Raw genomic sequence first — 19,502 nt, forward strand, 5'->3', positions numbered from 1 at the left:
TATAAATCTGTAAGTAAATACTGATTTCAGAGATAACCTCTGGAAGATTTTATGCTATATTCTCCTTTTTAACATGATACCAAAAGCCAAGTCACTTGAGTTTTTAACACTGCAGAACAGCAGGTTTACAGAAACATAACTTTAATTCGCATATATCAGGAGTGGTGGGTTGACCCAGCTGGCAGGTAAGCACCCACCCAGTTGCTTGCTCACTCCCCTGCATTGGGATGGGGGAAAGAATCAGAAGGGCAAAAGTGATGAAAAAAAAAACCCCAAATCACCCAACCAAACTCTCTACCAGGAGACAGATGCCCTGCCAGTCCCCAAGCAACAGCTACTTTGGGGGAAAACAACTCACCAGTTTTATTGCTCAGCATGACATTACCAGTATGGAATACCTCTTTGGTCACTACAGGTCAGCTGTGCCAGCTGCGAACCCTACCAACCTCTTGCCCAGCCTCAGTCTAATTGCTGTGGGGGACAGAGTGGGAAACAGAAAAGCTTGCAAGCACTGTGCAGCAATAGCTGAAACATTGTGTTTATCAACACTGTTTTGGTCACAAATCCAAAGCATGTGTCTCCGAGGACCTATGCTTAGACCTCTTTCTGATAGCCCGTAAATCATTTCATTAGGTGCTTCTTGTTCCTTTTTCATCAACACTACAAGCCCGTATCTTCAAACTTCCTAAGAATGATACCACCTTTCTCAATGAGAACGGTCAGTGCTTTTTCTTCTACTTACATGTTCACCAGCCTTGGAAATTTCTTTCTGGCTGCTACCAAATCACATTGATTGCAAACACTTCAGCTGTTAGACAGATAGATGTCACTTACTACACATGCAGTGACAGAAATTATGGAATGTGACAGAAATTATGGACACTGTGCAGCCAGCGAGCATACTCTCCAGCATTGCTCCCGATATGGTTGAGAGGAAAGATTTGCTCCAGAAGTTACTGCAAGTAATATTAGAAAAATCTACTCAAACATGTTACTGTTGCAGTTTTAGGAATGTGATACAGTACAGAACTGAGACCTTCAAACAAGTCCACAAGAAAGTCAAGAGGGCCGTATAACTGTTCTCAATTCCTGTGGGAAACTTTACTGTAGTCCAGATAATGCAGACATAAACCTTGATAAAACAGATTTTTTGCAAAAGCATCTGCATCTCCCCTTTGTTGAAGGACAACTTCCTTCTTCTGACAGAGGAGAAAAATTACAACAAACACACAAGACCTTTGTGAGAGACAAAGCTAGAAAACGCATTTCTCTCAAAAGCTGGCATCATGAAAAGACAGAATTAAAAAAACAACCAGGCAAAGTCTGCTGCCACCTTGGCTTAAGTACTCAAGAGCTGCTCTTGCTAACAGGAAGATCTACCTGGCCTTGTCATGTTTTCATCAAGCTATTCTTGTAGTCTACCCAAATCCAACACCTCCTCTTCCTGGCTGATCTGCTTGTCAACTCACCATCCAGCTCTACCTAAATACATAAACACAATGAAACATCATCCTTCCTGTGCACACTTTGTCCCAGCTACCTGGGTCCCCAGCACAATCATAGTTACAAGGAGTACAGACCTGATCAGTTTACCCCATTGTCATTCAACAGCTGCTTAGGTAGTAGCAGATGCTTCAATGCCAATTAATTACTTCAGAAGCTAAAAGCATCAGGCAAAAATCAAAGATATTAATTTAATCCCAAAAATAAATCTCATCTACTGGCAAAGGTTTGTTGGCAAAAACCTGTGAAGAAGAGCACAGTTCATGTCACATCAACCAGCAGCAACAGCAACAAAGCATTCAAGATAATCTACAACAGCCAGAAGCATAACACAGAAATACATCTTTTCTCCTAGCATGGTGAGGGAAGACAACTGACAGGAGAATACCACAGGCTGCAGTTTGATGACTTCCACAGCAATCCTCTTTTCAGCTGTCATTGGTACTTTAATGCTAGTCATCTTCCTGAGCTTGGCACAGGTTTCCACAAACGTTACCTATGCTGTAATGAATATGACCCTTAACATGCTGAGGTGTCCCTCAAGTGCCTGTATACTAATGCACACAGTATGGGAAATGAACATCATGACTTAGAGATCTGTGTGCAGTTCCAGGGCTACAATCTTATCAGGATCACAGAGACATGGTGGGATGACTCCCATGACTGGAGTGTTGCAGCAGAGGGATACAGACTGTTTAGGAAGGACAGAAAGGGAAGATGAGGAGGCGGAGTCACTCTTTATGTAAGAGAGCAGCTGGAGAGCATGGAGCTCTGCCTGGGGATGGAAGAGGAGCCACCTGGGAGCTTATGGGTCAGGATTAAAGGTGACATTATAGTCCAGGGATGCAGTTAGGACAGCTAAAGCCCAAATAGAAATGAATCTGGCCAAGGATGTCAAAGACAACAAGAAGGGTTTCTGTTAAGTACATAGGTTACACAACGACGACTAGGGAAAAAGTGGACCCATTGCTCAACAGGGGACCTGGTTACACAGGACATGGAAAAGGCTGCAGTATTGAATGCCACCTTTGCCTCAGTCTTTGCTAGTAAGACTGTCCTTCAGGAATCCCAGGTCACACAGACCAACGGAAAGGCTGAAGGAAGATGTACCCTTGGTGGAAAATGATCAGGTCAGGGAATACTTAAGCAAACCAGGCATACCTAAGTCCATGGGCCCTGATGGAATGCACCCACAAGTGCCAAAGGAGCTGGCAGATGTCATTGCAAGGCCACTCTTGACAATCTTTGATTGATCATGGCGACTGGGAGAAGTGCCCAAAGACTGGAGGAAAGCAAATGTCACTCCTATCTTCAAGAAGGGCAAGGAGGATGACCCAGGGAACTACAGGCTGGTCAGCCTCACCTCAGTCCCTGGGAAGGTGATGGAGCAGCTCATCCTGGAAACCATTCTTCAGGTACATGAACAACAAGAAAGTCATCAGGAGTAGTCAGCATGGCTTCACCAAGGGGAAGTCATGCTTGGCCAACTTGATAAACTTCTGTGATGAAATTACTGGCCTGGTAGATAAGGAGAGCAGTGGACATTGTCTACCAGGACATCAGTAAGGCCTTTCACACTGTATCACATAAGATCCTCATAGAGAAGCTGTTGATGTATGGGCTGGATGAGCAAACAGTGAGATGGATTGAAAATGGGCTGAAAGGCCAGGCCCAGGGGGTGGTGATCAGCAGCATGAAGTCTAATTGGAGGCCAGTGACTAGCAGTGTACTCCAGGGGTCAATATTGGGTCCAGTCCTGTTTAACATCTTCATTAATCATCTGGATGATGGGGCAGTGTACCCTCAGCAAGTCTGCTGATGACACAAAACTGGGATAAGTAGCTGATACACCAGAGGGTCATGCTGCCATCCAGGGGACCTGAACAGGCTGGAAAAATGGGCCAAAAGGACCTCATGAAGTTCAACAAGGAGGAGTGCAAAGTCCTGCACCTGGGGAGGAACACCACTAGGCACCAATATATGCTGGGGACCACCCAGCTGGAAAGCAGCTTGGCAGAAAAGGCCTTAGAGGTCCTGGTGGACACCAAGTTGAACATAAGCCAGCAATGTGCCACTGCTGCAAAGAAGGCCAATGGCATCCTGGGCTGCATGAGGAAGAATATTGCCAGCAGGTCAAGGTGATCCTTCCCAGTCCTCACTTAGCAGCGATGAAGCCACACCTGGAGTACTGTGTCCAGTTCTGGGCTCCACACTACGAGAGACATGGACATACTGGAGAGAATCCAACAAAAGGCCATGAAGAAGACAAAGGGACTGGAGCATCTCTCCTATGAGGAAAGGCTGAGAGAGCTGGGACTGTTCAGCCTGGAGAAGAGAAGGCTCAGGGGGATCATATCAATGTATATAAAGGGTGGGTGCATATGTATATAATGTATATGAAGGGAAGATGCAAAGACGACGGAGCCAGGCTCTTTTCAGTGGTGCCCACTGACAGGACCAGAGGCAACAGGCACAAACTGAAACACAGGAGGTTACCTCTGAACATCAGGAAACACTTTTTTACTGTCAGGGTGACTGAGCACTGACACAGGTTGCCCATGGAGGTTGTAGAGTCTCTATCCTCAGAGATACTCTGAAGCCACCTGCACAGAGTCCTGGGCAACTGGCTCCAGGTGGCCCTGCTTAAGCCAGGGGTTTAGACCAGATGACCTTCAGAGGTCCCATCTAATCTCAACTATTCTGTGATTTTCTTCCACTATTGTCTTTCTGCATATGTACCAACCATCACTCCTATCACAGTGCAAGGCAATGCACAAACCAGGAAGGCAAAATTTCACATTTAACCAAAGAAAACATCTAACAGTGTAACCACTTAGAACTAGTTTTATTCATATTCTCCTTATTTCACTGTACATGGTCCACAGTAAGAAACAGCACTTCTGATTCAAGAAACATATAGAATCCAGACTGTCACATAATTTACCAGGCAAGTAAATGGGAAGTGCAGTGCAGGGTATAAAACAACACACCCATATAGGGCACCTTGGAATAAATACCATACTTAATGTTCCACTAAAGCAGCTACAGTGTGAGCATGAGCTCATACTAAATTCAGATGAAATTTTCACTAGCAACTGATCCAGATCTGTATCAGCAATCATGGACACACAGTCATATGTCAGTCATCAAAAGACCTGGGTTTAGGGCATTATCTAAAACTCATCCTGATAAAGCACATCAGCACATTAAAAGGATCATCCTGTATTTCAGAGGAAATGTTAAAAATATCATATGGATCATTTTTTGTCTCCAGTATTTATAGCTCACTAGCTATTAATAGTTTTATGTGTTAGACTGAAGAAAAGCCCACTGGGGGTGAGGGGAATGCATTAATTCTTAATATATAAAAATACCTGTTAAAATGGCTCAATCTTTTACAGCAGGTAGCTTCCTGTTTAAATATTCATCCAAGGACTATTTACACCTTTTTTAAAGAAAAAAAGGTCTCATTCACAGATCTCTCCATTGGGGAATCAAAGTCCTTCCAAGCAGTACACCAAAAATTAAAGCACTTTTCACAACACTGCATTAGTTTATCATCCCTTAGCTTCACAGAAAAAGCACAAAACTCAGTTTTATATAGAAACTTAGTAATTTATCATGCTGTACACATATACCAAAGCAAAGCCAAAACAATGTGCCATGCACTTAGAAGTAATCAATAGTAAAGTATACAAGACAACTGAAGTTAAAACTGGATCAATGACTAACATTCTGAAGAACAGTAGGAAGATAGAACTGTCATTACTTTAACAAGATAGTAAAAAAAGCATTAATTAGATTACAAACTATGATTTCTTAAATGCCAAAGGAGAAAAGATGAACAAACTTGGAGATAACATTTCATATAAAATGCAGCTTTTATTGTACAAAAAACAACCCGAAAACAAAAACCCCACCCCAAAAACACACAAGAAAAAAGCCTTATTACAAAGAACCTTTCAAAGCAATTAGCAAAAAAATTTAACACCCCCCATACTTAAAAAGTGAGAAGATGATCATCAGAGCAGCTATAGCAACATTACATACTGATCTTCCTGAACAAAATAAACCTGAAAAGCTCAGACAGGAGATACTTCATAGAGAATCCAGGGACGCTGCAAAATTCAAATGCAATAAACACAGCTTCACAGAAAATTGGGTCTTGCCAAATGAGCACTGCCCCTAAAGTTAATTGTCTGCTAGTCAACACATGTTTTCACAGGACTTCTGAAAAGCACATTCAACGTGTTGCATAAAAATTGACATGGATTCGAATGGGTTAACAGAAAGTTCTCCACTAGTAATTGTAAATGGGGAATCATCTCATGAGGACATTTCTAGAACAAGTCCCACATGGATCTCTTCACATCTCAAGGTTATATGGTATTATTCTCAGCAATACTAGAGTTATAAATACACTATTGGCAGAGTTCATGCATGGCAAATTAACACAAAAGTGTTAAAGATTAAATTCTACAAACTAATCTAAATATACAGTAAGTAGACCTCAGCTGAAGATTGCTTCTAAAACATCACAGTCATGATTCTAGGCGGTAGGAATATTTTCCACAACTACAGGATAGGGACTTTAGTCTGTAAAACAGATTCATTAAACAATTTTGCAGTGAAGGACAATACCCAAAGTAATGTAAGACTCCTGTAAATTGGTTCCAATTAACAGCGAACATAGCTAAATCCTATAGTAAGTGTTCAACTTCCATAGGATTTTATTTATTTTTACACATTTGTTGTTAATCAGAAGTTGTTTTTAAAACATATGCAACAACCAGAAAAAAGCAAAAAATTTTATTCCACGAAACATATTTTTTACTTGATTTGTTGTTGCATATTTAATATCAGTTTTGCACTATTTGTAATTTAACAATAAATCCAGACATTTCATAGGGGTGGTGAGACTGCATTTGAGTCTGCATATGTGTATCTCCTCATAAGGAAAATATATTAGAAAGATACAGATCACCTCAATCTGCTGAAAGTATCAAAAACTACTGATGTTTCTGGAGGCTAATAGCATCATTCATACGGTGCAGATGGATGAACCTGTATCAGCTACAACAAAGAGGCTTCAAAATTGTTTTTAGTGGTGGTGTTTTTTCAATACTCCAGACAAACTCTGTATACTCATTGCCACAAAGGACATGCCAAATGGATGAGTCCTCTGACTGCAAGTCTGAGAATTGAATAAATGTCAGTTCACTGTTTATTGGAGCCAGTAAAAGAGGAAATCTCATGGATCAAGTCTCCATTTATGGGTGAAGAAAAAAAAAAATCAGAATTTCTTTCTCTAGAAATATTTTTAAGCATGATAAATGATACAACATTCAATACAATTTCTAACACATTTGATACTATTTTATACTCCAATCTTGGGCTATTAGTTGATTACATAGCTAGTCAGAAATAATTCAATAGCTAATTCTGAAACAGTATCCTACAGAAATTCAAAAATCTGCATTGCTGTAACCACCACCAATACAACTTACATATTTATTTGGTTTGGTTTTTCCCTCCACTCAAGGCAGGTTTAATGAGGAAAGTAAATACTTTCCTTGAATTTCTACTATTTTAGCAAAGTTTCAACTCCCAGCTTTGAAGTACATAATTAAATTTCATTAAGACATTTGTTCAGTGAAGACTGTTCTAGGCAGGCTGACTTTGGACATGAACAATTAAATGGTTTTATAGTGATATTTTAAGCCTAAACCTTGCCAATTCTTCCAGAATTTTGTTTTAATGAGTTCATTGACTGAGAAAAATAGAAAACTGTAGTACCTGTAAATCAAATATTCCAAGTATTATCATAAATTAAATTAAAAAAGAATACACATACCATAAAGGGAAGGTAAAGGAGGAAAATTGCAAATTTAAGAAAGTGAACTGACCATTGGCGATACCTTGCAAAAAAAGCATCTTTTGTATCTGAAAGTACTGAAACCAATCTCTTCACTGCATTCACAAGAATCTAGCACTGGATCCCACACGATGCACAATCATCACATGCTGCTCCCCATAATACCATTGCATAATTTGAATACCAAAGATTACCCAACACAAACTAAGTGCTGTAGAAAAGCAAGCAGATAGAGTCACTTGCAGAAACAGCCTTATTAACAAAAAGCCAGTAGGTAAGCTACCTTTCACCACAGACAGATGTGGAAATAGTTAAAGCTTTGGCCACGTCAGTAAAGCATCATAGTTCAAATAAATGTTTCCAGGGCATACAGTTTCTCCTCCTCAACAGATGAGAAGGCCACATTCAAATGACCGGCTGGCTTAAGTGAAAACTCATTTCACATGAGGTCTCATAATTACTTTGTCCTTGTGAAGTTAGCTGCACACCGTAAGTGCCTGTATTTTTTCCCTTTTCTGACTAAGAGCGATACCACAAAATGAATACTCCAGGGAATCTTATGCAGGCAAGTTCCCCGACTAATAATGAAGTATACCTAAGGGCTTTAGGAAAACTTATCAGATAAAGATGCAAAACAACTGATTCAGAAAGAAATATGCATGTTTAGTCAAAGCTTATCTGTTGGTAAAAGTGAAAGACAGTCATGAATGACTGAACTGCAATAATTTATTCAGCATCAGGTGCTAGGAATGACTGTGCTGGGCCAACATAATGGAAAAGTCTTTGCACCTCCCAGATTAAGGCAGAAAACTTACCCATGAAACCACCTGAGCTCATAATGAGCTCAAGCCATTAGAATGACAGGGAACTTTTGATCACTGGAAATCATTGATCAAGCAGAAGAACGCATAAGCCTCATACTCCTCTTTGCACAAGGAAAAAAAGGAAGATCCTATTCATCAGAAAGTTGACTATAATTTTTCTGTTAAAGGGTTTGGTTGTCATTTGTGGAACTGAAGTGAAAAACTGCAATGCGAGCAAGAAAAAGACCACTACAGCTAATGAAATTACTCCTGCCTCCAAATGAAGCCTTTAATAACGAGTGAACTTTAATAAAGGAACACAGCTCCCAGATACATAGCTCCCAAACAACAAATAGCTCCCAAACAACAACCAGGTCTGTTGTACAGACATTTCCCTGCAGAAATTACAAAACAAAGGGACAGACAAGTTTCATTCACTCAAGAAACTTGTAAGAGACCCATGAGAACAATTTCCTAGAAAGGACTAAAAGAAGGCGATAGCAGCAAAAAAACAGTGAACCCCTTCCTACCACATCCTGCAAAACCCATCAGCCTTTTACCAGATGACACTTCAATACAGCATCAAAGGAGGAGAGTAAAAAAGGATTTGTTTTGTTTTAAACAGGCTAGCTGTATTCTTTCTATTTCAGTGCAGCCCTTGAGTTGCATTGAACCTACTGCCTTGAAGACACAGGCTCTATTACAAAATCCTCAGACAAGGTATTACCATCCACATATTGTTATGGTAAATACAGTCAACAGTATGCTGCCTTGTATTAGCAACAGCATAACCAGCATATCGATAGGAGCAGCTATTCTCCTCTATTCAGCAACTTGTGAAACCATATTTGGGGTACTGTGTCCAGTTTGGGGATCTCAGTAAGAGACAGACATTAACATAACCAGAGTAAACCCAGAGGAAACCTTCCAAGACAGAGCATATGATGTATGAGTAGAAACTGAAAGAAATGGGTTTGTTCAGTCTTAAGTAGAAATGGCTAAGGGGAGGATGAATTTTTTTGCTGTCTTCAGCTATGTAGTAGAAGTGTATAGAGAAGATGAAATTGAACACTTGGAGGTACACAGAGAAAAGACACAAGGCAATGAACACAAGGTGCAAGATGGGAAATTACAATTACATACTACAATTTTCTCACAGTTGTCAAACACTGGAACAGGTTTCCCAGAGAGACTGCAGAATCTCCATCCCTGGAGTTATTCAAAACTCGACTGGACATGGCCCTGAGCAATCCGATCCAGCAGGATCTGCTTTCAGCAGGAGGTTGGATCAGATGACTTCCAGAGGTCCCTGCCAATCTAAATTATTCTATGATCAAACAGCAAGTCTTTAGAAATACCACAACTGCCACAGATGCCAGGAACAAAGAATATTAGCACAACAGCTGAGCCCATCTCCAATGGGCTCAGCACCTGGAAGCACTGCCAACCATTTATCTTGCTGATAGCATTTTCAGCTCTTTCTTCCATTTGTGCACAAGTTCAAAAAGCAGTGATATCACCCTTTCCTATTAGGAAAATTATTTCCTAATCACAGAATAGGAAATAAATTGATACCAAATTGTGAGCTAAAACCAATGGAGATGTTTCCAAGTTCCACCTAGCTTGCACAGCTGCTCTTTGGTTAGGATCGCCAGAGTAGTAAAGTTCTAATAAGAGAAGCAGAAGACCAGAAGAGAGAAAACAGTAGCTGTTTTTTCCTCCTCAATCGCATTCCACCATTCAGGATTTCTAGTTACTGATGTCAAAGACAGACTGCATCTTCCCTGATCGCTGCACTGTTCCATAACCAGTTCTTATGAGAACTACAGAGGTCATCATGTCCAAGCTGGCCAAGTCAGACTGCAATTTACTACAATATGGAGAGCTCCAAAGTACTCTTCCACCCAAATCTGGTAAAGCTTCTCTGCTGGAGACAGACAGAAAGGAATAACCCAAAGATGAGCAAGAGATCACTTTCTGAGATCAGTTATATTGTTCATTGTGATTTCAGTTATGATGCTGATAGAAAATCGGAAAAACAAAGGAAAAAATTCTCTGGCAATACTCGGACTGGCTTGGCAGTGAAATAAGATCAGCACATGCTCTCTCTTGGTCACCACTGCCTTGCTACTTTGTCTTATTCTCCACATCTTTGGATCCTTTCCATGATGAAAACTTGAACCTAAATACATGTTCTGAATAGCAGCACCAGACATCGACTACTCAAGTGCCTTTTATCGTACTGTTATCTATTACTGAAAAAGAATGTATTGATGCCAAAGATCCCAGCTCTCAGCTAGCTTCTTCAGTCCCTAACTGCAGTATACATGGATATTTGTAACATCCAGTGAAGTTTCAGAATCACAGGCAATCTTCACTGACTAATTCAAAAACAGCAACCTCAGTCTGTATCTTTTCATTTTATGTACAAGAGAAGGAGCACCAGATGAAGTACTGTCAGAAAAGTGGTCTTTCTGGAGAAGTAGCACCTGTTATCTGCTTCCATCAAATATTTGAAGCTATCACATACAAGTATCATTTAAACATTTAAATGGGATTTTCATATTTTAATTAAAATGTTTTCTACCATTTTACCTTGCAATCCTATCCCTCTAGGTTTTGCTTCAAAACATCCACTCCATTAAACAGGGAAAATTAAAACCAGAAAAACAGTTGTCTTCTCTAATCAGCAGTTAGAAATCAATCTGCTTCTGTGTTTGAGCTTCTCTGACTATCAAGACCGCCAGGGTGCTGAGGTAAGGCTGCAGCCATCTCTACCTCATCCCATCTTCCGTTTTTACAGAAGAGGGGAAAGGAGCCATGTGAACAACCCCAACATAGCGTATGAATTCTTCTCAACCATACAAACTTTGTATTTTTATATGATATGGAATATTATAGGTCTTGGTCTCAAAACAGAGCAGTGTCTGAAAACCTGAAATTTAAATGCTTTTCCTCTCCTCATAGTCTGAAATACATGGGATAAAAAAATTTCTATTTCCCAAAGAACTAACATTCTGCAAGGCCTCTACCAAAAAAAGAGACATACGACTAAGTACTGTACAAATAAAAACATTAAAATATTAGATAGAAATATTAAAGACCTTAAAATAATTAAGATTTTTTCCTCTAAAAAAATTGTCAGTATTCTAAATTGACCCAAATGGCATCTGTCACAAAATCTGCAATTTCGCTAAAAAAATGCAGTAACTCTATTTTCCAATTAGTGTGAAGGAGAGAGGGAATGTGATAATGACCTCTTTAAGAATTCTCCCAGTGCTAAGGGCTTACTTGTACAGACATCTCCCTTTGATAAGCCACGAACTGCTTGCTAGGAGGGAATTCCACTCTATTAGCCTGTAAGAATTCAAATTTTCACTCAGCTTTGACATCTCAGGAAGCCATTCTGCTACATAACCCACTTATTTTTCCCCTCCCACCTTCCAGTACACTGCTGGTCCATGAAACACTTGGGAGTCCAACTTCTCCCTCTCTTTTCAGTTCCTCTGACCATCAGGAAGAGAAACCAGCCAGGGAGCAGCCCCAGTTCCCTACAACACAATTAGAACATTCCTCCTGCCTGCAACTGTGTCTTGTAGCTTGTTGAGGGAGAAAGTGTTCTGATGAACCAAAATATCTTCACTAAAACATATCTGTACACATAAATTATGACATATCTCAACCATTTATGACTTAACTGCAGAATATATTTCATGAAAAGCTGCTAACAGGCAAGGCAGCTGAACTTCCATAAGCAATCTTAAGCCCTCCTCCTCACCACACACACAGTCAGCTTTGACTTAGATATACCTATTTCATCACACTCAGGGGAAAGCAGCAAGCACACTGAAATATTCTGTTCTATCGCAATATGCAAATGGCATGAGCATACAGCATAGGATTATTAGATTAATCATCTGCCTATAAACTTGGGGGGTGGGGTGCTACTGGATTTTTTTAAAATCTTCCATTCTTACATTTTCCCCAAGAATACCGCCAGAGTGCCTGTTGGTTTTAAGATAATATTTAACCTTCTTTCTCTCCATTCTACACAGTAATATTTCCAGGAGCAAATTCCTGGCAAATAAGCACCACATCTGCAAGCTGACAGGCTTAGATTACCAGTGTAAAACTTTCCTATTACCCTTTCCTTCACTATTTTCTATATTCTGTCCCCCAGTAAGACCAGCACAGCATGGCAGCATTTCAAACTGGATCCAAGAAGTGCTGCAGACAAAGAATAACTCCAATACTGTAGGGTTTTGATTTAAGCTGGATGAGTTCACAACACAACTGCATACACAGTTAGGGCAGCACACCATTGAACAGTAGCTGGAAAGAAGTGTGATCTCACAAACTCATGTAACTACTGAAGATTTAAACCACAGCCTGAAAGGGCTAACTGCAGTATACAATATGAGATAGCCAGACACATCAGTTTGAGTATTACTTCTTTCCTTAAGGTTGATCAGACCTAAATAACCTACCTCAAGAATACTTTTGGTGCATACTGTTGATTTCATTTCACTCCCGGTACAAAGGAAACTGAACAGATATGTAAACCCCAATAGCTGAGCAGCAAAATGAAGTCAGGAAAGAGAAGTTTCATCACTAGATGCTCTGATTCTGAACAAGATACTGCATAAGCCTTGTTTCATAAGAAGAGGACATACTTCTAAGAAGATACCCATTGAAGAAGAAAAATTTAAATAATGAAGTAAAACTCCAGCTGCGTACATTACGTAAGATGTTAAAAGTTGCACTTATAAAGATGCGGAAACTGCACTTAGCTTTCTAAATCATACACCAACTGCTTGTAATTAAAGTCTACTCTGATATTGCACTAGTGTCTCATAGAACTAAGATGTCTAAATGGACCCTAGCAGCATCATTCTCTCACTTACAAGACTGAATTACATCCCTTTCAGTGGGGAAACACTAACAGACAAGAAACTCAAGAACTCCAATCCATGATATATTCCCTAGTATTTTTTTTATATTTATTTGAACTGTAATAATAATTGACAGGCATGTCAATATTGTATGAAGTGCTATGAGTATGGGAGAAGTCACTGCACCTTGAAAGGGTTTACAAGCTAAAGAGAAGATTGTGAGCAAGAGGAAGCCAAACAGCATAAAGACACTAGTCAACAGGAAACAATTCCTGCAGGTTCAGTGGTCAAATCAATGTGGATGTTTTATAGTAACGGCTGCAGAGGGAGTTTTAAGCAGTGAGGACAAAGAGCGAGACAATTTTACAGGTATTTAGGTAGGACCTGATAAGCAAGGAGAAGTGCAGAAGAAAGCGTCAATGTTCCCTGGGAAAAAAAAGGAAAACACTGCTCAGCCAAGACACCCAAGACAGTAAAACACCACAAATCGCCGTGCAGGATACCGCTTGCCTTAGCTCAGGGGTAAAGCTAACCAGTTCTGAAAGGATCATCCAGCGAGAGAAAGCCTGATGGTCTCCCAGAAACAGTGGAAGAGCAAACTAAGGAAAATAGCACGGTTTTTTGTCTGACCCAGACTCCCACAGTTATTTTACATAGGTTTTCTTAAAGAAACTGTCTGTCTCCCATCTGAAGCGGTTCTTCCAGAAGTGAAAGTGGAACTGTAAAACCTGTAAAGAGATATCCCACCGACAGAAGTAAACAACAAATATCCAAATTGGTTCTTAATTTCTGTTCACGTGTGCTTTATTATTAGTGAAGCTACTAATGATGTAAAAGATGAACACATTCAAGTGACTCCAGGAGGCAGTTTTGCAGTTCTTTCCTGGTTTCTACCGTTAATCTGTAACACGATGAAACGGTGAGCTGCTTTTTTGCCTCACTTTTCCGGCCTGGGAAGCAAGAACAGCATTCACCTACCTCTCGACGACAGATGAATCTTCTAGAGCATTTGAAACCAACAGAACAAAGATGCGAGATTAACACACGTTACCGCCGCCCCGACCCTCCCTCAGCAGCGGGGGCTCGCGTTCCGGCACCCGGGACGCCCCCCCCCGCCGCGGTGCCCGGCGTGACAGGCCGGGGGAGGCGGGCGCGCACCGCCGAGCCCCCCCGCCCCCCCGCAGCGCCCACCCCCGCCCTCGCCGCCACCACCACCACCCCCGCCTTCCCGAGGGGGCGGCTCCCGACTCACCGATCCCGGGGGCCACATAGATGAAGTAGAGGCAGGAGGAGGAGAAGGAGAAGAAGAAGATGAAGGCGAGCATGGAGCGATTGGAGACCCGCAGCACCTTCCGGAGCAGTGGCATCCTCCCTCCGCGCCGGCGGCCGGCCGCTCCGCTCAGTCCCGGCGAGCCGCGGCGGCGCTTCCCAGAGGGAGGCGGCCCGCTCCTCCCATGGGTCGGGCAGCCAGAAGGTGGCGAGGGGGCTCCGCTCGCTCGCCCCCTCCCTCCCGCCGCCTCCCCGGGAGCGGGCGGGCCGGCGGGGGCCGGCTGGGGCAGCGCCGCGGCTCGAGGAGGCGGGAGGGCGGCGGCGGCGGCGCTTTGTGGCCGGCCCGGCCGCCCGCCTTCCTTCGCGCTGCGCCTCCGGCCGGGCTGAACCCGCCGCCGCGGCTCGCAGGTGGCGGCCGGAGCCGGGAGGGGCCCCTAGCGCTGCCGCGGGGCTCGGGGAACGCTCCCGCCGCTACTCATGCCGCCGGGCACCGCGGCCGCCCGCTCTCCCGCCTGCTGCCCTCTCACAAGCGGCGGCGGCGGCGGCAGCGGCATCCCCGCTGCCGGCGGGCAGTCACCTCCGCGCCCAGCCCGGCTCCGCCGCTCCCGCCTCCTCCCGCACCGGCGGGGAGCGCGCTGCAGCCGCGCGGCGCGGCGCGGCCCGGCCCGGCCCCGCCCCGCCGAGACCCGGCTACTGCGGCGGTTGGAGCGTGCGCGAGCCCCGGCGCGGCGGCGGCAGCGGCGGACTGCAGAACTGCGGCGGGCGGGCGCGCGCCCGCCCCGCGCTCCGGCGGAGGGGGCCGGGGGGGGGGCGGCGGAGATGCCGCCGCTGTAGTGCGGTGGAGGCGCGCGCGCCGCCCCGCGCTCCGGACCAATGGGAGCCCAGGGAGAAGCGAGCCCGCGAGCCCGATTGGCTGGTGCGTGGACGGGCGCTTGTATCACCGGGGCGGGGGGCGAGGCGGGCTGGCCTGGCGTGGCCGGGGTCTGCCGGGGTCCGCGCGGCCGTCACGTGAGGGCGGGGCGGGAAAAGCCGTTGTGGGGATGCGGGCGTTGAGGGAGAGTGGGCTCCTCTCTCCAGGCGCTCCGGTTGTGCCTGGCCGTCAGGCGGGGGATACCTTTTCCGTGTCCCCCGCTTCGGCCTTTTGCGGGACACGGCGGGGAAGGGCCGGGTCCCGCGGCGGGAGCATCGCCAGGCCTCTCGGGAGCTCGGCCTACCCCGCCCGTGCCCGCTTTCAGAGGTGGTGCTGTCTTCCCCCTCTCTTCCCCGTCACAGTCGGTACTGCCTCTCTGCCAAGTGCTGTCACAGGCTGGTCTCCTCGTAGTTGAGCCGCCTTTGGTACAGAACGGTTGGAAGTGGGAGTCAGGACTAACAGACTCAACAGTTCTCCACAGAGCAGATTAGAAAGCATTTCCTGAAGATTTGGCTACACTTGTGCTTTCAAATTTTCTGAACTCATATGCGGTAATCTACACACTCCGTTAGCAGTTCGCTCTTGAGCCCATTGCACGAAAAAGGTATTTTAAAAGTCGGTAACATAAGCTTCACATCAAGCAGCTGTTCTTCTTTCTTGCTTTAGCAACTAACCTTGGCTACCACAAGTTGCTAGGTGATAGGGTCAAGTCAGCGATCGCTCCATTCCCCTGCAGAACACTGTCACCGATGGGAAGATGTGTGCCATGGGCTTGGCACCTGGCCAGGATGTGCCTGAGTGCACCTGAGATGGCAGCGGGATCCGGTTGCATGAGAATCCAGGTCTGTATTGTTAACGTGTGTTGAGTTTATTCAGACATAGGGTAAAACAAATGGAGATACAGAATTGCCCGCCCCCCCCGCCCGTACTATTTCATCTCAGTCATTATACTTGCACTATCGTTTTTATGCAATAGGCGTTACTGATAGCTTCATTTTGTTTTACCCAGTACGGCTCATGGTCAAGTAGAGTTGTTTAAGCTGAGGGGATGACCTTATCACTTCCTTCGCTTCAGTCACAGGCGAACAGCTTCCAAACACTGCAGGTTTCCATATCAATATTTTTGTATCAAAAATGTAAAAAGCCTAAGTCACTTGACATGTAAAAGTCTGAGCCAGAAATACAAGATTATTGGTTAATCAGTAAAGTAGTGATGCAAGTAAGTCATAGTAATAACAAAACTGCGTGTTTTCTTAAAAGACCTTTTACTTAAACAGTCAAAAAGAGGTTACTCTATCCTCCAATCTTGCCAGATCTTGAATAGGAACATTTCTATGTATAGTAGAATACAGTATACACAGTAATGATCTATACCCACATCATGGAATTTCCTGATTGTCACTTTGATGCAGAGCATAGACATAAGAATTTCCCAGTAAGGGTTTCCACAGGAGAGAGACTAATTCTGCTCCTTCAGCTCTGAAACAGAGATTTGTCGGTAATATTTTGATGGATGTTATTGCAATGGGTATCAGATAGATGGATAGACTGAGTGATGCATTTTGTCACAAAATTGTTCCTGAATTGCCAGTAGCGGCTATGTAACTGGATGTATGTCATTTATTTTATTGAGCAGAGTGTAAAACTAACTATAAAAATAACAACATCGAACTACTATATACATATATGACTTCAATTTTAAGCATCAGCTGACTAATATAGAGGGTCCCTATGGACATGAACATGGGTTTGTGAAGCAAAAATGTACTGTATCTTTATGTCTTGTTACTATCTCACATTAAAGTAAAATTTCTTTTATATGTGATGCAGTGCTATTATTGCTTTATTTTTACATATTAAAGCTATTGATTTACTGTGTCAGCTGTAATAACTGAGTATTAATTGACACATGCTTCTCCAGTATTCCACTTTTATTAGTGGTTTTGATATTGTTTTAGAAGATTTGCTTGTATGCTGTAAACAGAGAGGGACATAAGAAGATCAATACAATGACAACTTGCAGAATCTTGTCAGAGACAAGAGTGAAACCCGTGATACATGAAATCTTAAGACTGGCCCTAACTTTTGTGTGGAGGAACATTAAATGGTGCCGTATACATCACTGTCTCTGCATAACTAAAAGCAAGTTCCATGTCTTCAGCTCAACAGTATTAATTTTGTTTTAATTGCTTAGACTGTTAGGTGCACTTTTCTAAGACTTTAAATGCTGCTGTGATGAGCATGAGAAAACCTGCGGAATAATAACTTAAATGTATAGAGACATTTGTGGAAGAATATCAAAATGGAATTTCAGAAGATAGATGTGTCATGTTTAATTGAATCTCCAGCAGCAGGACGCTGCAGGAGCAGCAGCATGACTCACAGTTGTGGTAGATGACTAGGCCCGGGTATCTGCTCTGAAGAGAACACTTGAAACATCCCCCATCTTCTTTAAATATTACTTTCTTCAGTAAAAAGATTACTGCACAATAAGTAGATCACTTCTTTGAATAAGTCACTATCGCAATTTACTTATTACTGTAAGAAAAGGAAATTCCACTGAGTATACATTGCTGTTTGCTTTATTTCACCCTGCAATGGAATTTATGCAGAAAAGTTTTTAAAAAATTGTAGCTTATTCTGGAAGAAGATACATAGTTCAAAAAAACTCCCTCCTCATTCCTGTTTCCAATCTAACCATCCAAAAGTGAATTTTCTATGGATCAGCAAACACAAAATCAAACAAGATCTTGCCAGAGCACCAACTGCAAAACCATCAATGTCTCCAAAGCTACAATAATCAACACATCTGTCAGTCAATCCAAAAGGTCATATATTTCATCAAGTCCAACAAATGCTTCTATAGGAAGTACATGCGTGAAACTAAACTAACATGCTTCCCATGCTTCATTGGCACAATTGTGCACGATGGTGTTCTATTAACAAAATCAGGCCACTGATCTGTTGGAGAAAAGTAACCACTTTTTTTGACAGATGAAGAGGGAGAGGTTTGATGATTTTTCATCTGGGTCCCTTCTGGAATCCATTTGAAAGAGTGACACCCCAAACCATTGTGGCTTTATAATTGTGAACATAGGGTGCTGTGAGACAATGGGCAGGAAGGTATGCCAGAAGACCCTGAGGGAAGCAAATGTATCTTAAACTACTGTAGTCACTGAGTGTAGAACCTGAGCCTGACACAAGTGACACTGAAGCTGTGTCAGAGGTTCCACTATCCAAGGAAGTAGAAGGTGGTATTCTGCTTAAGTCATTTGTTAGAGCTGGGGGTTAAAATAATACATGTATGAATGTGCTGCCCATATAACATCCAGTTTTACAGTCTGCAATACTAATTTAAAATCTCACATGTTTATGTTATTTCTTATTGCTCATACCCAGTCTTGAGTCAGGTGTAGTAAACTATGGTTTAACTAGCTGTTTTTTCTCTTCTGTGTAATGATCTATCTTGAGTCTGTCTTTCCTTCAGTTAATACTCCTGTACACATTGCCAAGTTTTACCTGGCTGCCTCCATATTCTGTATTGTTCAGGCAGAAAGATTCTGTGATTCTGTCACAACTTTTCTGTTTAAAACACTTTTTATCAACAAAAAAGTACTAAAGTACCACATAAATAGCGCAACTTTTGCATTGTCTTCTTTGTTTCTGCAAGTTTAATTATTAACACCAACAGCATTTTGTCTTCCTTACACCATACCTTTAAATTCCAATACAGTCATGTTTATTTTCTCTCTGGTTGCTGTCACTTTGTCTTCACTTTCAGCTAAGCCAGCCCAATTGCCTTATTTACGCTGTAGTTAATAGTCCAGCAAGCAGAATGATTCTTTAACACTCTTTTTGCAAGAACTCTCTCCTGCTCACACCACCTATTCCCCAAACAAGCCCGGTGAACTGCAGCCAAGCCACAAACCTCCCTTGGTTCCAAGCAACCCCCTGAGCCACAGGCAAAAGTATGTGATCAGCTTTCTCCTCACCACAGGGAATTCCATGAAGTCTTCCCCATGGCTTGGCTTCTTAAATCTTTTGCCATCACTGCTTTAGTTTTCTTTCTTGCCTTTTCTGTTTTCCTAAATGGTAGTAATAAAAATTGATAAATGAGTAACATGGTTTCATTCCTAATCCTACATGTAGCAGTTACCTTGTTGGTATTATTCATAAATACTCTGTTTTTTCATTTACTTGGATTTAGCAGCTTGATTTTTATTAATAACACTTTGTTATACAGGGCAGCA

General features: G+C 42.8%; 1 protein-coding gene across 1 annotated transcript in view; it reads right to left on the minus strand.

Annotated features, from left to right (window-relative positions):
• Positions 1-15,002, minus strand: part of B4GALT6 (beta-1,4-galactosyltransferase 6) — a 34,703-nt gene extending 19,701 nt beyond the window's left edge. Inside the window, exon 1 of the mRNA XM_069779232.1 lies at positions 14,326-15,002. Coding sequence (XP_069635333.1) covers positions 14,326-14,440 — 115 coding nt within the window. The 5' untranslated portion in view covers positions 14,441-15,002. The remainder of the gene's footprint in view (positions 1-14,325) is intronic.
• Between the last annotated feature and the right edge of the window lie 4,500 nt (positions 15,003-19,502).

The sequence above is a fragment of the Haliaeetus albicilla genome, chromosome 3, assembly GCF_947461875.1.
Source record: "Haliaeetus albicilla chromosome 3, bHalAlb1.1, whole genome shotgun sequence".
NCBI classification, from domain to species: Eukaryota; Metazoa; Chordata; class Aves; order Accipitriformes; family Accipitridae; genus Haliaeetus; species Haliaeetus albicilla.